The sequence below is a fragment of the Urocampus carinirostris genome, chromosome 15 (genome assembly GCF_059441175.1).
Source record: "Urocampus carinirostris isolate Australia breed hairy pipefish chromosome 15, RoL_Ucar_1.0, whole genome shotgun sequence".
Classification (NCBI taxonomy): Eukaryota; Metazoa; Chordata; class Actinopteri; order Syngnathiformes; family Syngnathidae; genus Urocampus; species Urocampus carinirostris.
The window spans coordinates 31,215,991-31,233,994 of NC_142363.1; the positions used below are offsets into that span (position 1 = coordinate 31,215,991).

The 18,004-nt window shown below is 41.0% G+C and overlaps 1 protein-coding gene across 3 annotated transcripts in view; it reads right to left on the reverse strand.

Annotated features, from left to right (window-relative positions):
- mipol1 (mirror-image polydactyly 1) overlaps positions 1-18,004 on the reverse strand; it is a 38,430-nt gene that overhangs the window by 10,390 nt on the left and 10,036 nt on the right. For 2 of the 3 annotated variants that reach the window (XM_088354541.1, XM_088354539.1), the window contains 8 exons: positions 13,929-14,036; positions 13,648-13,855; positions 12,953-13,076; positions 11,620-11,719; positions 11,417-11,543; positions 6,009-6,051; positions 5,754-5,924; positions 337-390 (listed from right to left, as the gene is read on the reverse strand). In XM_088354541.1, coding sequence (XP_088210667.1) covers positions 337-390; positions 5,754-5,924; positions 6,009-6,051; positions 11,417-11,543; positions 11,620-11,719; positions 12,953-13,076; positions 13,648-13,855; positions 13,929-14,036 — 935 coding nt within the window. The remainder of the gene's footprint in view (positions 1-336; positions 391-5,753; positions 5,925-6,008; positions 6,052-11,416; positions 11,544-11,619; positions 11,720-12,952; positions 13,077-13,647; positions 13,856-13,928; positions 14,037-18,004) is intronic. The other variant, XM_088354540.1, reaches the window with a different exon arrangement.

Consider the following 18,004-nt stretch of genomic DNA (forward strand, 5'->3'; position numbering starts at 1 on the left):
GGTGTTGGTCAAAGCCTATACTCAGCTGGCTGGCCGCCGATCGAATGTCAGCTGTTAAATTAAAATTGTCTCGGTGCGATAATCCCTCCCCTTTGTACGCCCCGCCCTCACTCCCACCCCAACCGTTGCCTCATTTCAAGCTCGGGAGAGCTACAATAATAACAACATGTCATATTTTCCGCGGCACTAAACAGACGGAAGACTAAGAGCTGAGCGCTTTGGCCAAGAAACAACTTTGGGGGGGAGGAAGCACTCAACTCAATCGGGTGTGGTGATGATGACGAGATTGTTGCTACTTTCTAGTGTGTGTTTTTGTGTTGTTTTGTGGGCAAGTACCTTGCTCACCCTCTGCTCTCTCTCCTGCACGATTTCCTGTTGCAGTCGTCGACACTGTGGAGTCAGAGAGTAATGACATGACAGTGAGTTTGATTGATAAAGCGGATGAAACCAAAATAATAAACTTTGGATATAACGACTCAGCTTTGACCAACGACTTACAGTATCTACACAGGGTCAATTAAGGCAACCGTTAGCTTAATTATCGTTAACCTGTCGATTAAAAATTAGGGATGAGTGAGTAGTGATATCGAGTACTGGTATCAATGTCAATACCAGCCTGAATTTGATATGTCAGTACCCGCAAGGGTGGCCAATATCAGTACTGTAATCCCTCGTTTATCGCAGTTAATTGGAACCAAAACCCCGCTCTATGCAAAAATTCAGGAAAAAGAACCCTACCCCCTTTCCCCAACTCCCCACTCACCCATTTTTAACATGTGCTTTGCCTGCTCTGGCTCACCTCAATAGTCAACCAGGGATAATGTATGACAGCCCCGCGGGTGCTGTTCATTGTAAGAAAAAAAAAAAATTAAAAATATTTTTTTTTTAAAAACTTGCTCTCTCATCCCCTCCGTCTCAGTTATAAGCGACTGAGGATAATGGATTACGGTCGAGTTCATTTTAGGCAGGCCACAATGGCACACTTCAGCGCCTCGAACCGATTTAAAAAGTGCTCAGCCTTCTCTCGGCAATATTGGAACGGGCATAATGGGTCGTGGCCAAGACTGTGCATTACTTTTAAGACGGGCCAAAAAAGTTTGCCTCCTAAAAAAAGTGTCTTCTGCCGCTCAAAGCAATATGCGATCCGGGATAATGGATTGCGGCTGCACGAGTGCAGTTCCTTTTAGGCAGAAATACAGTAACAGCAAGGAAGAACCACCAGACCTGACAAAAGTGCACTTTGCCGCTCATCAGAAACACCAAGGAGTTTTTCCCTCAATGTGATTTGTTGCGTTTGTTTATATCTTTCAGGACGACTAACTGTTTTCTCCATTCTCTAACATTAGTCTCTGGTACCGTAAATGAAAATAGTGTAATAATGAGATAAAAATCTTAAGCCTGTTCATATGTTATCTATATTACTGGTTGTCAATCTGTTTGATTTGGCTCTGTCACCACCGCGACCCGGGTTTAATTTCCATTGTATTCAATACTTTGCGATTGTGGTCAGCGATATTTGTCAAAATTTCAATAGTGTATTTTGCGCACTGTAAGGAGCACCTAAAAGCTTTAAATTCTTATGAAAAGCTGACCATGCGCCCTATAATACGGTACACGTTGTACATGGATCAAGATTGAGTCGCAACAGGTTACGCAACTACGGTAAGCAGCCGCCACCTCGATATTCCCCTGTAGAAGAAGTAGTGCGCGGTGCATGCTGGGATGTATATATACCGGCGTTTGATTTCCTAACCAATGAGTCAATCATCATTTGAATCGGTCACTATTAGCTAAGGTTATTCGGAGGTAAAGGAGGCGGGTCCATTTTGCATTTACAGGCTTAGGTAAAACAAAGCCAGCAATTGGTTGAAAAACATGTGAATCACAAGTTAGGTTGGTCTACGGCCTAGAAAAAATAATCTTACTCGTCTATTTGTAAACGGAAATGATGGGGCTTAACTGACAGCTGGCAACAAGCAACGTATATCGATGCAGAGATGCTTTTTGGCGGATTTCCTTTATTTTTGGCATTTTCGCGTGTTTTGGAGTACAAGAATATTTTACAAGGTTGGATTCACTACACTCACGGATATAAGGGACCATGGTTGTGTAGTATCATCGAATGTGATGGCTGCAAGACGATATCTTTAGTAAGCTACACCGGCCTTATATTTTTAGGGTATCTTGTTTCAGACTATCGTGGTGTTTTTGTAATCAGTATATTTTTAAATAGTATACCTTGAACCTAAAGAGTTTTAGCTTTCCAATGATGTGTGGCGTGACATATTTCAGTGACTGACACCATATCTGTACGTGTCTAAGACACGTATATGCTTCTCAACAGTCTGTTAAGGGGATAATAAAGTTTGCCTGACCTATCTTACTGTTTTGGTGGAGGTCCCTACTGTAGCACCTTATAGTCTGGTGCGCCTTATGTATGGAAAATGTATGATAAAAGACTATTTTTGGGGGGTACTCCTTATAATCCGGTGCGCTTCATAAAGCAGAAAATACGACAATTGCACAAATACAAATAATACAAAATAAAAACTTGTGTATAATGCAAACCCAAACTTTTAGGTAAAAAATATATTTAGGTAAAAAATATGCGCGTTACACAAATAAATATGTTGCCTAAAGTAAGCATTTTTAAGAGGTAATGTATTTTTTGGGGGAGTGAAACTCAACAATTGAAAACAGACCATGTGATCGGGATGGGGAATAGAACCGACAACCCGGCAGCAGCTGCACATTTAATAAGCATGTAATGACCTGATATTAGCTCAATAAAGGCTAGGGGGGAGGGAGTGGCTCCCACATTCACGGCCCCCTCTCCTGCTCCTTCCAGTCCCCCTTTTCTAATATTTCCCACAAGTCCCGGCATCGCCGTCAGATAATCCCTGAGAGATGAGGAGAGGGAGCAAGGGATGGCGAGCAGCAGGGGGGGGCGGAGGAGAGGAACACTTCCAGCATGGAGTGTTCTCTCTCTTCTCCTCCGCCGGGGATTAGGCTCGCTTTGAAACATATTTGAGGCACCCGGGCGGCATTAAGGTGTTACTGTGGAGGGTGGTGTTAACGCCGAGGGGCGGGGTGTTAAAAGATGGCGAGTTGCAGACACTTGCGGGACTAGAGCGAGACTAGAGCTGGATGGCGGTGGGTTAATGGAGGCGGAGGCGGCGGAGAAGGAAGGAAAGGCCGGGACGGATAAAGCTGGGGCTTCGCGTCAAGCGGTAGTGTTTTCAATTCGAGAGCAATAGGGGGGAAGGGATGGTTGGAATCGGGGTTTCTGATTCAAATAATGTTGAAAAAAGTAACTCGGAGTCCTCAAATAGAGGAACGGTTGAATTCCAAAAAATGTTTTTGCTATTTTGCTGTGCTAAAATTGATTGCAATTGCTCATATAATACAGTAAATGGCAGTAGCACTCTCATTGCCAGAGATTCCAGGAGTATTAGCTCCTCTGCAGTGGCATGATTATTAAGACAAATTAACCTTTTTATAGACAGTCAGGGTCAAGCAGTGAATATGTCATCTAAGAGCTTTACCAGAAATAATTCAAAGACATGGTGCTATTCAAATAAAATTCGAACAAAAGAACATTGTACATTAACAAATACAAGTGGAGTGTACTGCCTCTGATACCAGGTTTCGATATTGGTCTTATTGGTCTTATATCAGGCAATATTTCAATGTGTCCATATTCGCAACAGGTATCGATAAATGTTACGGGCCAAAGCTTTAAAAGAGAGCTATTGAGCTAAAAAAAGTTTTAAAACAAGTCTAACTATGAATATGTTCCAACCTTATGACATCAAAAGCAGTAGATTTCATCGCAAACTCTATTTTTATGCACAATAAAACATGTGCTTGTTTAAAACAGGAAGTGACAAACTTATCAAAACAGAAATCGAATGCGATCATTGGAGTGGTTGATGCATGCACAAATACTTAGTCTCACTTTAAAATAAAGCACCTACAGGCTAAAATACTTTTGTTGTTCAAATTTGAAAAAGCGGTAGATTTTTGTAAAAAATCAGTAGGCCTTTCAAAGGGAGAAAAGCAGTAGTTTTACATGTAAAGCAGTATTGTGTCTAAAGCATTAACTGGAGTTAACTTGGATGAAAGCTTTACCTTTGATAAACAAATCGGGTAAAATACTCAAAAGTGACTATAAATGTGCAAGTATTGGTTTTTGAGGGAATTGTATTCATCCATAGTACTAATGGCATATGGACTTGGGATCAGTAAGGACTCAAGAGCTGAGTATGCCTGAAATGAACTAGTATTGATCAGTATAGTTTTATGTGAATTTCCCTGCGGGGATGAATAAAGTATCTATCTATCTATCTATCTATCACAGCAAAATTTTCTTTTTTTTTGTCTTTGTCCTCAAAAACTATAAATAGGACTCGAGAATGTGATTAAGATATTATAAGGGTCTTTAGGTTTCTGTTATTGGCAGTTTGTGCAATTCTTTGCACCTTGGATCTTGGAGATTACAGGGTAAGTACACCTTTTTTAATGGCCAAAGTCAAGGACTTTTTAATGATTTTAAAACCATTTTCCAATGTCCCTAGTGCCATTGAAAGAAGAAATCCAGTGTGAATCAAGTATTTTGTAGGGCCACTTATATATCTGCGATTGACATATGCCATTTTTAATCTTACGTGTGCATTTATCGACAGGATTTTTTAGATTTTGAGCAAACTGCGACTATATTCGTTTTTGAGACCAATCTCTCCCGATATAGGTGTTGGGTAAAAGTGACAGTAATATGTATCCTACATTTTCAGTGGCAGGACGTTCATTACAATTTACCATGCTACCTTCATTTTTTTTTTTTACATGACCCCTTAATAAATGTTACGTAAATCTTCCAATAATACACATTTTTAAGTGCTTTGTTTAGGTGTAGCATGCATCTGTTCTTGTGGCCAATATGGAGCGATGAACTTTATAGGACATTGCCATACAAACTAATAATGAATATGGCAGTATATCAGTGGCAGGACGTTCATTACAATTTACCATGCTACCTACATTTTTTTTAAATGACCCCTCAATAAATGTTACATAAATCTTCCAATAATACACATTTTTAAGTGCTTTGTTTAGGTGTAGCATGCATCTGTTTTTGTGGCCAATATGGAGCGATGAACTTTATAGGACATTGCCATACAAACTAATGCCAGCTGCCGTTAATCACGAGGGGAGAATTAATGCAATGGCAAAGCAAAGACACCAGAGGGCAGTGTAAGTGGCATTTTTAAGCAGACCTACTGAAAAACATGGCAAAAAATTCAAAAATTTACAAGATTTTTACTCGAAATTTAAGCACTTCAACCCTTAAAAACACAAAATTAAAATTCAAGCATTTTAAAGAAATTTAAGCACTTGTGCGAAACCTGAAATGAATCCACGTGTTTTACTGGAATTTAAAAAAATCAAGAACCTTGGCTTTTTAACAAGAACGTCAACCTTCGAAAAAGAAAACCACAGACTCCATTTGCAAGCATTGATAATCTTTTGTTTGAGCACACATCTCGAAGAAAAACCTTGAAACAGAAATATATTTCATTATTAGTCATTTTCATCTTCAGAGGACAGAGCAGGCGCCGGCAGGCAGTCAACATCACTCTGCACTTGTTTAGCCGTTTTATGCAAATATTTGACATTGCGACAGGGCCCGGGTGTGTGCAGCAAACAAATGCGCAGAGAAACTGGTACACAAACGCGTAAGGAACGAGTCAGACCTTGGCGAGCGAGCAGTCGCGTTCATCCATGACTGCCTTCATCTCCTGGGCTGCGATGTCCCGGCGGCGCCGGGCCTCAGAGCGCACCCGTTCCACCAGGGCCGAGCCGAATTCGGACACTTCTTGCGCCGAGGCCGAGTCGCTAACGCGCTGAAGGAGTTCTTCCACTTCCTGGAAGGCAACGGAAGACACGTTGACGGTTCAAGTCGTTCTTATTCAGGGTGGAGAAAATATTGAAGGAGAAAAAAGACTTACCAAGTCGCTGTCTCCAGGGGCAATCCTGCAAGTTGGGTCAGATCTGGAACACAGAAACAAGAAAAAAAAGAAAATGCATCACCATCATGACTGTGGTTTTGAGATGTACACAATAAGTGAAGCTTCTTTAAAGTTATTGTTGGATATGTCAGAGAAGACAAAACTGTTTCGCATAAAAAACAAATACAGAAAAATGTAATGATTAATTTGAATGGAATTCTACTGTACAGCAATCCCGCTTTTCGTGAGGTTGCGTTCGGAAAACGCCGATCTAATTGTGACTCAAAGAGCCAAGAAGAAGTCTGCAGGCTCAAGAGAGTTCTCCATCCGGGCCCCAGTGCTGTGGAATGCTCTGCCGCCGGAGATGAGATCTGCAACCTCAGTGGACGTTTTTAAATCCAGACTTAAGACCCACTTCTATTCAATAGCTTATGATTGCTGCCCAACTTATACTTTTCTTTTCCCTTCTTTTTACGACTGGCTGGCAGGTGGTGATACAAAGGAGAAGGAAGATTCGAGATGAGTCAACGGACCATCATCTGGACCTAAAGCATGTCAACGTCTGCATCGACCAGCCGGCAGAGATGGGAAGCTGCGTCATTGCTGTCACAGACTTTTTGGACAATTTTAGAGACTCGAGGTTTCGTTGCTGTTAGGGACTTCTTTGGACTATTTTACAGGCTTGAGGCGTCGTTGCTGTCATGCACTTACTGGACAAATTTCAATGAATTACCTACTGTTTTTTTTCATTGATGTTCACGATGTTTTGTGTTCTGTTACCCAACCCTAAATGTATTGCACCCTGGTCATCCTGGGGGGGATTTCCACTTGTTAGGCCCGTTCTCAATGTTCCTTAATTTCCTCGTGCTGAGGTTTTGAGATTTCCCTTGGCCGACTGTTGGTTTCATTGTAACCGGTGCAGTCCTTTGAGACATTTTGTGATTAAGGATGTCACGGATAAATGTGATTTGACTTGACAATAAGAACACGCGGTGGCGCAGCGCGCTCCTTGCAGGTTGCTCCGGCAAGCGCCTGGCAGCTGGCTTAGAACTTGTGTGGACCAGGAATCGAACTGTTTACTTGAATCAAAGCATCGCAAGGGCCTGTGGGAGGTGTTGGCGCAATGTAATTTCTGCCCAGTACTCTGAATGTCAAAGTAAGAAATTCAATTAAGCGCGGGTAAGCTGCAGGAGTAACGGTTAGTCACTACGACAATGCACAATGAAAATCCGTGAAGGAGCAAAACCGCCAACATTAAACTGTAACAGTAACTTAAGTAAGGGTCTACTGTACTTCACAAAATGTTCCATAAAGTTCTTTTGCGTGTGTGTTTTTTGTTTTGTGTGGGGTCTGTTTCGATCCATAAAAAGGGTATTTGTACTGACTGATAATTATTGAAGTTCAATGTAAGCCCCTATCAGGAGATTCTTGATGGATCCTGGCGATTGTTTCTGGGTTTCTTATAGTTCTTTTTGGATTCTTACAGGTTTGAATTGGTTAACAACACTTGTGGTGGTTCAAGATGGTTGTCGTAGGTTTATCTTGGTACTTGGTGGACCTTGATAGGCTTTTTTTTTTAATACGTTCTCGATGGTTCTTCTGGCGAAAGCTCCGAGATTGCGATCTGCGGTCCTCCTCCAGGGAAGTTCTTCATTGAGCCGGGCGCTGTTTTGCTGTAATAAACTGTAATAAGATGGCCGACGCGGCGCCGCTCTGCGGGGAACAGCAGGTAATGAAAGACCAGCCGCCTCCAATAAAGCTCCTCTAACACCGCGCTTACAGCTCTGCAACTCGCCTCACGCCACGCGCGCGCACACGAATGTACGCTCCCGCCACCATTACTCAGATCAAGAGTGCGTGCAACAATTAAGACTTCCTTTTGGAAAAAGTCTCAGTGCTTTAAAATCGGGGAGTAACAATTTGACAGAAGCACTTTGTAGACATTGCAAAATTGTTAGAAAGGACATGCCATTGCCAGAAACACATAACGGCTAACGGATACTGTATGCACACACAGAGACACACGCACAGATTTACACACATAGCCCTGACAGATGGAACATGATCGTCCATATTCGCTCCCTCATAAAACGGATTGCGGCCGCCATATCAATCACCCTCATCCTGGGCTGGGGGGAATTTTGCGGGTGTGAGGGTTTAATCTCTAATTAGGTTTGCGTGTCTATTTGGCAGCTCCTCGGCTGACGAGAGCTCATTTCACAGCTTTTGAACCAGAATTAGTGGCGATGCATGATCAGCGCAAATAAACAATCTTTAAATTTAAGTGGAGAGTAGAAATTTCAAGTTGGACTTTATTTTCAAACATATGAAATGCAATCACAATTTCGTTGAAAATGAATCTGTTTGGTGGTGAAGATTATTTGGAATGGGACTCCTATCAGTCTAAAGCAATGATCTCCAACTTGGTGTCCGCAGGTACCAGGTATCCTCCAATTATGTGTTTCTCAAACAACTGTCCAAGAGTAAAGTGCAATTGCCACCCCGCAACATTAGGGGGTTGTTGCACTCTCATTAGCAGAGTGTGCACTCATAGTGAAGAAGTTTTGTTGACATAGAAAATTAGCGCTCTGCACTGAGTGTGAAGTGTTGACAAGAAATGTAGCAGGATCCTCAAGTTAAACTTTAAAAACAATATTTAACAGGGATGAGTAGACAGGCGGAGAGAAACGTAGATAAAGGGACAAACAACAGTTTTCTCACGAAAGATAAATTGTGGAAATATAATAATAATAATAATAATAATAATAATAATTTCCTTTGTATTGTCATTCTTTGTAACAATGTACACAGAACGAAATGTCGATACACCTGACCCGTTGTAGCGAGTCGATGCAGCCGCAGCCAACAGAGGGCGCCGCCATTATACCAATTAGGTATGTCTCGGCCGAGGCGCGAACCAGCGACCTCCCAGTCTCAAAGCGGGCACACTACCATCTAGGCTACTGAGCTGGTAAGAATAAAGGTTGAGGAAAATATCGGGGTCTAAAAACATTATCAGCAAAAAGAATGAAGCCAAATTTTTAATGACAGCCATATTGGCTGTCATTAAAAACCTTAAAATCCAATCAGGCTAAGCTGCTTGAGTTTTTTTCATTGTTTTTTCGCAACTAACGCGGACGGAGGTAACATCACCAATATCAAGCAAACACTTTGTCTAAAATACAGTTACCGTAATTTCCGCACTATAAGGCGCACCCAGCAAGTCAACTGCAGGAGAGAGAGTGGGAAAGGTGAGAGGAGAGAGAGTGGAAAGGTGAGATGGCACAACATTCATTTGGACAGGTAACTTAAAATTAGTTTTACCTGGTTATATCAGTATCAGAAATTATTTTCCCCCCATTTTATTAACACTCCACTTATTGAAACATGAATATTTTGTTTGTTTGTTTGTTTGTTTGTACATGATTCAAATTGAATCTTTTCTTCCGGCGCCGTCACGAATGGCAGCCACTCCAGCAGCTCCCGTGTTATTTTCGATTGTTCTCGATTGTTCTCAGCTCAGGGATGCTGCTGGAAATGTGAATTTCCCTTCGGGGATGAACAAAGTCTCTATCTATCTATCTATCTAAAAGTCTTAATTTTTTTCAAAAGCTGACCATGCGCCTTATAACACAGTGCGCCTTATATATGGCTCAATATTAAATTCGCAAGGTCTCGCAACTTACTCAACAGCCGCCGACTCGATTTTCCCCCGAACGTGGAGTAGTCCGCGGTGTATGCTGGGATTTATATACCGGCGTTTCATTGGCTAATCAATGTGTCAATCATCATTTGAATCGATCACTATTGGCTGAAGTTATTCGGAGCCTCGGATTGGCTAGATGGCCAAAACAAACCCTGCAATCGGCCGAGTTTAGCAATGGCGTAGCAAGTCCGCGGTGTATGCTGGGATTTATATACCGGCGTTTCATTGGCTAACCAATGTGTCAATCATCATTTGAATCGATCACTATTGGCTGAAGTTATTCGGAGCCTCGGATTGGCTAGATAGATAGATAGATAGATAGATAGATACTTTATTCATCCCCGAAGGGAAATTCACCCTTCCAGCAGCATCCCTAAGCTGAGAACAATCGAAAATAACTGAGAACAATCGAAAATAACACGGGAGCTGCTGGAGTGGCTGCCATTCGTGACGGCGCCGGAGAAACGATTCAATTTGAATCATGTACAAACAAACAAACAATTGAATCATGTACAAGAAACGATTCAATCTGAATCATGTACAAACAAACAAACAATTGAATCATGTACAACAAACAAACAAAATATTTATGTTTCAATAAGTGGAGTGTTAATAAAATGGGGGGAAAATAATTTCTGATACTGATATAACCAGGTAAAACTAGATGGCCAAAACAAACCCTGCAATCGGCCGAGTTTAGCAATGGCGTAGCAAGCTTGCTACAGTACGCCATAAAGAAACATGTTTCATTAGTCTGTATTTGTAAATATTCTACTCTCCTGGATTTACTTCACTCACGGTTGTAAGAAGACCATGATTGCGTATCATTATTGAACGTGAGGACTTAGGTGAGTTATGCGGCTTTATATTTTCCCGGTATCTTGTTTTAGAACGATCTTGATGTTGCTGTGATGAGTTGAGTGAATTAAACTCAATTCCAAGCGTTTATTGTCATAGGCACAGTAAAGTTGTGAGCGAAAAAGAAAATAAAAACATAGAAATGTTTGGCATTTCTTGAATCCCAAGACTTCAACCTTCCGAATGATATTTGAAATGACGCATTTAAGTGTCATCGTACGGACACCGCATCCGCACGTGTCTACGACACGTATTTGCTTCTTTGCAAGCTTTGGGAATGTTAAGGGGGTAATCAGTTGGACTGAATCATCTGACTGTTTTGTCGACGTTCCCATTGTAGCGCCTTATAATCCGGTGCGCCTTATCTATGGAAGATATAGGACCAAAAACTATTTTTTGGGGGTGCGCCCTATAACCCGGTGCGCCCTATAGTGCGGAAAATACGGTAATTTAACAACATAGTAATAAGATACTATTTTTTAAAATACATTTCAAACTGGTATCCCATTGCGCCAATCCGTAACGAAAAAGAAGATCTTAGGTTCAAAAAGGTTGACGGCCTCTGGTCTTAAGACTAGCGGACACACACAAGCAAAGAAAAAATGTGCATGCTAACATTTTGTTACAGAAATCACTTTTCATGTGAGGTTTGCAAGGATAACTTTTATTTCTACCTAATTTCATTTTAAAGGGCGATGACCTGAGTGTGTGCTCTTTTTATCATCCAATAAAGGACTTTTATTTTATTTAGGAACCATAAACTCAAAGCACAAGTCAGACTGGACTAAATCTTCAGTCAATCATAGAACCAACTCTGTGTTTGTGTGTGTGAGTGTGTGTTTACTTGGCGGCCTGCTGCATTTGAGCGACGTGGCGCAAAGCCTCATCTCGCTCCTGATTGGCCGACAGGACTCGTGACATCATGACCTCGTCCCTTTCCTTGCGAGCGCTCAACAATTCGTCCAAGAACGCTGTTAGGACACGTAAGTGAGGAATTTTAGTGAGGACGGTACCAGGACAGCCTTTTCCTTGTGGAATGGTGCTCACATGAAGACAACTCCCAGTCTTTGGACTGCTTTGTGTCGGCCATTAGGTCAGCCTCCATCCTTTGTAGCTCCTCCTCCTTCAGACTTAGCTGCTCTAGCAGCTGAAATGAAAGTTGGGTGTTGAAGAATAGTGAATGTTCAACGATGTAGGGTCAGGCTTTTATTGAAAGTATAGTCAGGTGGGGAGTAGAGGTGGGCGGATCGGTCTAAATATCGATATTATCGATACTAAGCAAGAACATGAATCAGATTGATATTATTGTCTTGGTGTCAATACTCCATTCCTCCACCGATTTCCTAAAAAGCGCTGATTTTCTATGTAGGATAACGCAGCCCTTTATTCTCTCATCGGACACTCTCTAAATTTATGCCTGAGCAGGTGAGAAGCACTTTGGCACCTCTCCCTACATGGTCTGCTGCTAAATCCTGGCCGCCAGGCAGAAGAGAGGGCCAAATCTATGTACCCACCACTAACAGAGGCTAAAAATAAGGAAAATAGAAAATGCAGTGCTGTGTGATTTTTTTTTTTTTTTACTAAAGAAAACGACTATGATAAAAGTTATTTTTGTGGTAAAGAGCTCTGCTTCTGTGGTAAATTCACAGAAACACAGAACAAAATTGCCCTAGAAAGGGCAACAAGCTGTAACAAAATATGTAAACATGTTACTGTTCCTGAACAAAAACGTTAAAATCCTTTGCCCCTTTCGCAACAGAGCCAAAGGGGCTTCTTCGTTGGTTTGACACTCTTGACTTTTGTTGTTAAACAGTTGTTTCAGTAGAAATATTTAATTTTGTATACTGTTAAAAGTTTTTTACAGTTTGTTGTTTACACAACTTACACTTTCTGATTTTCTCTTCAAAATATTGTGCAATGAAAGGTATAGCTGTGATGTTGACATTGTTACATGTGTATTTTTGTTACATTGATCCTTTCTTTGGGTTTAACTCTCTTGGCTTTAGTTCTAAAACAAAATAACTGAAATAATTATATATGATTTTTATAGATATATTTTTTTAAATTGAACATTTTAGTGAATCAAAAATGTGGTCCGTGTTTATCGTAGATATAATCTAACTCTGGGGGCTTCAATTGTTTAATGATAACGACATTTTCAAGAAAAAAGAATTGGATTGGTATCGATTGTTACTACTATGTATTTACTTGGATCTGATCGATACCAAAATTCCCAGTATCGCCCACTCCTGGTGGGGACATAAAGTTGGGGACAAAATTGTGGTTTCAAGAGCAATGTTAACAAAATTTCTCTTTCCTCTAAATAGTTGATGTGGAGTCAGGTGTTTATTGAGGTGGAACTAAGATGAATGCATGTAACCTTTTTATTGGTCTCTCTCAATGTGTCCAACTCTCTGAGTAACAGGGACACCTTCTTGTCTTCGTCCGGAGGCAGGGCTTGACTGTAGGTTTCCTTGTAACCAATGGCGACACCTTGATAGCTGCTGGGGAACACAACCGGATGAGTCAGCTGACTACTAAGACCAAAAAAAAGACACAATTTCCTATGAGGCAGCAAGTTGTTAGCTGGCATGTTGTTCGCCCTTGACCCGCTTGCCGGCCTCTTGCAAAGTAGCTGATAATTGAGGGGACATTGTCTTCAATAACCGTGCCGACGCTCTTGTTCTCATATCACCTTAAAGGTCAGGCTGCTGCTTCCTGCCGTAATAAAGCTGGTAAATAACATGGCCACCACGCTAATTGAGTGTTTTTAATCTAACTTTGACTTCTCCTATTTTGGGCGCCCGTCTCATCAAATCTCTCATTTAATAGGTCACGGCGACGGCGGTGAGAAGAAAGTTTAATCAAACGTCTAATAAGCCTGGCAGAGGTTTTCAATATGAATGTGTAGCACTTGCTATTGTGATTGTGCTTTTGTTTGTATTGGGTGGGACCTTTCCCATGATGCAATTGTCTTCTCGAGACATAGACAACAGAGTTTAGCCTCAAGTTAGCGCTTAATCTTCATGCTTTTAACACCTTGATATAGAAAAGAAAACCTTTGTGTTTGATCACCTGCTGGCACTGAGACCACCAATTGTCCGACCACTAGGGCCTTCGAAGGTTTCAGAACGCGGTGGAGAGGGCGCACTGGCAGAAAAGTCAGTTTCCATGTCCGCGACGCCTGCAGATGTTCTGGAGGACAGTGGGCACGGAGATTTCACGTGGTTCGGAAGAAGGCGAGGGGAGTTAGTGCTGTAAGTCTCCAGTGGGACCTGGGACACTGAGAAATAGGACAGATGGACAAAGGTCAGACCATGATTTAAAAAATTTTGGGGGGTAAAAAGTTTTCTTACCAGAGAGTTTGTCTGATGGTTCCACACTAGACTGGTGGAGAAGCCTTGGTGAAGGCTGGAAAGGTGACGGAAGACGCTGTCGCAGTTCGTCATTCACTTGAGGGTTATCTGACAATACGGGTTAACAGTCACCAATCAATAATCAATAGTGATTGTGCACAAACGGAATAAAATGAATTGAATTGCGTTTATTGTCATCGATATCAGGGTTACGAAATATTGTATGCAACGAGATTAGCCATGGCATTCCAGAGTAAGTATGTAATATAGATTTTAAAGAGAAAAAAAAGACTGTCAGGATAAATAGGCATAGATAGTAAAAAATTACAGCTTACATACTAACCTAAGTTATACTAATATTCATCCATCCATCCATTATCCTCAGTAGGGTCGCAGGGGTGCTGGAGCCCATCCCAGCTATCTTCGGGCAGTGGGCAGGGGACAGCCTGAACAGTTTGCCAGTTAGCTGCATATACTAATATTTAATTTCTCTGTTACTATATCACAACAGTTTTGCAAAGAAAATTAGTGTGGTGATAGCCCTGGGGAAGAAACTGTCACTGAGACTTTTGGTCCTTTTTTTAAGGGACCTGTAGAACCTACCATAGAGCAACAGGTCAAAGAGGTGGTGGCCAGGGTGAGAACAGTCTTTTATAATGTTGATGGCTCTGCTGCGGTATCGTAACCCGCAATGTCCTCCAGAATGGGCTTAGGACAGCCAATGGTCTTCTGGGCTGTGTTGATTATTCTCTCTAATAAGAACACATACCTCCTTCTGACTTTTGAGAAGAATTTGTCCCTGATTGTAGACTTGTCTTTCGTAAAACATCAACTTGTTACTCTCTTGCTGGTCTTCAACCAGGATCAAGTTCTCACTTCTCTGGTCTCTTTTTTTGGTATAACTTGACAATCATTCTTACTTTTGTCTCTGGGTCAGGGTCTTAGTCTGTTACTGGATTTTGCTTGGATCCTTCCTTGGTTGCAACAATTAACCTAAATCAAAACGTAACCTCTAGTTTAAGGCTCGCCTTGAGTCTAATTTCTCATTCTGGTCCTAGTTTTGTCTTTAATTCAAATAATGCATGTTACGCATGTAGAAGTATTGTCAATTGTCCAACTTTTAGTCTGGTGCAGTCTCATGGACATGACTATGAGACTGCACCAGTTCTTATTAAGTTTTCTATTTCCTGTGCGACAGATTTAAAATCTCGGTTTGAGTCCAGTCTTTTTCAAAAGTATGGTCCTCTCACTGCTGAAGTCCTAAGAGAGCTCTTATTTTTCATCTTCTTCATGGTCCATTTTGGTCTGATTGTAGTTTTGACCTTAGCCTTAGCCTCATGTTTGATTTTAGCACAGTGACTTTGAGAGCAGATGAGGGCTAATGAAGAAGGGGAATGCCTTGTGGACTTTTAAGTCACTTTGAAAGTATCCGTGTGGCGCGTGCGGGTCTTTGATTAATGTGAATAGTTTCCCCGGGCCAGCTAAGGATATTTAAATCCTTCTAAATGAGCGTTCACGCTTCACATTCGCTTTGAAGTCTCGTCAAAGATGGAAAAATGCGGAAAAAAGGGGATACGCAAAGGCCAATCGGGGGTCCCATCTCAGGGAGCCAATGAGGAACCGGAGGGGAAGCCGCCCCCTCCCCCCTCTTGCCGTAATAGAAACTAAAGTCCATTAATTTTTTAAGCTCAATTAATAGATTTTGTGCAGCGTCGGAGGCGGCGCAGGAAGTTTGCTGTGTTTTCCAGCTGACTGCATGAATATTAATGGCGGTGTGGAGCTGATTAAATAAGCTTCAACTCAAATCCAACACAATCCAGCTCTGATCTTTCCCGCCGAGCTGCCGCTGCCCGGAATATCCATACCGACAGGATGGCGAGAACGACGCACACAATAAACACGCGTGAGCACGTGCTCGTATGCAAACGTCGCAGTCGTCTTTTTTCCTTTGCTTCGGTATAATCACAAACCAAACATTGCGGATTATTGATTGCCGATCAGTTGCCCGATGCATTTAAAGGCCTGATTGAGAGAGCACTAAATGCACTCAATGAATGTAAGCACAGGGACATGTTTATTTGGATACATGCCAATCAGAATTCATACAATGTGACGTGGAATAAATCACTTGGCAAACTCGTTACACGAAGTATTGCAATCTACAGTAGCAAAATTGTGGTGAAATGTGATCATGTGGAATATTTCAATTTATAAAATTTGTAAGATTGCAAAGATCTGTATTTTACGACTTGTGGTGCATGTAGAAAAAACCTGCAGTGTCCACTTCTCTCCTGGTTAAGTGACTAGTAGTTGACCGCTTAAAAACCCTAAAAAAATTCAATTTATTCAAACAACAAATTAAACTGAACTGTACGTTAGCACTGATTATTTAACATCGGAGTAGCACACGGACCAGATTTGAAAATAGCTTATCAGTGATGGGCAATTCTAATTTTCTAAGAAATGTCTAACTGGCATTGTTTAAGAGTTGAACTGAGGTTATTTTGACCCCCCACTCCTAAAAATTACAACCTGGTAATAACAAAATAATGACATTGTAACAATGTAGTACTAACATAAGTATCTGTTTTAGAAATCCATATTAAACGAGTAGCCCTTTGCACTAATCAGTGACCAAAAAGTAGTTATCTACTTCAAAAAGGTTTGTGACTCCGGCAATGGAGGGATACCATCCATTACTGGACTATAATATATGGAATATAGGCCTACAGTTTGCTGGGGACAGGTAAAAGGAATCATTAAACCTTCAAAATTCTCAGTTTTTAGTAGATCTAAATAAAGGCACGCATTTATTCAGAAATTACATCTGCGTTATCATCAATGGAACAAAAAATAGAAAAAAAATCAATAGCACAAAAATATACACGCATACAAGAATGTAAAATACAATAGTTTTTAAAAAAAAAGAAAAGAAGAATTGACTAAAATATGATAACGTTTTCAACAAGACACCAGTAATAAATAAAGCCGCACTTGAAGCAGAACACAGATTTACCCATTATCATATTGGATTTGCATAAATATGTGTGTTCAAACACACGACTTCCATAAAACATGACATGGAGTAGACCACATGATTACTTACATGTGCACGGCAAATAGATGTGAGGAAGAGGAGGTTGTATTGGTATCAAAACAATTTGTACACAAAGATACACACACACACACACACACACACAAACCCCTCAGTAACAATTCAGTCTACAGATATGAGAAGCCTTCTCTACAAGAAAACAAATACAAGTGTGTGTGTGCGTGCAGCGGACCACCCAACCTGCAGATTAAAAGCTTCACACAAGCCCCTATTCACTCTCTGCCTTTTCATTACATTTATCAGCTCTGTGTGTGTGAAGTGTGTGTGTTCGCAAAAAAAAAGAGCGCTTTGATCGATATATGTAGTGATTGACAAGTCAAATAGTGTATGTGCTGGTAGGTTTGTATTGAATAGGGGATCGGGTCATCAGAAACAAAATTGGTGCTACGACTCAAAAATGATTGATTATAGGAAAAAAAAGTTTCATGATAATAATCAAACCAATTCTTGCTTCCTGCAGAAAAATGCTCCCTGACGTTGGAAAACGGTTGGTCAAACCGTGTCACTGAATTTAAAACTGCTACGTAAAGAAAACAATATTAACAACAAATATATTACACTCAGAGAGAAAGTGAGGGACCAATATAAAATGTATATTTAAAATCTGATTTCGTGGGGTGTAGAGAAATAGTGTCACCCAGTGGACAAACTCACACATTACTGCACTGATAATATCTGCATTTGAGCGGGTGTAAATTCAAACTTGCAGTGTTTGTGCGTATGAAAAGTTACACCTCAAAGATGCCTGTGCGCTTTTGGTCTGTGTCATATAAAATGCTGGTCTGCTATTGGTTTGCATGACAGCATAATGAGAATACAGATATGGTATTGGCCGAACTACCTCCAACGATGCCTCTCCTTTCATTTTCAGTATCTTTTGTGTTTTGTAAAGACTTTGGCAGTCTGCGATACGATACTGTAGTTTTTTTGTACTGTATTTGTTCGCTATGGGTCCAAGAGG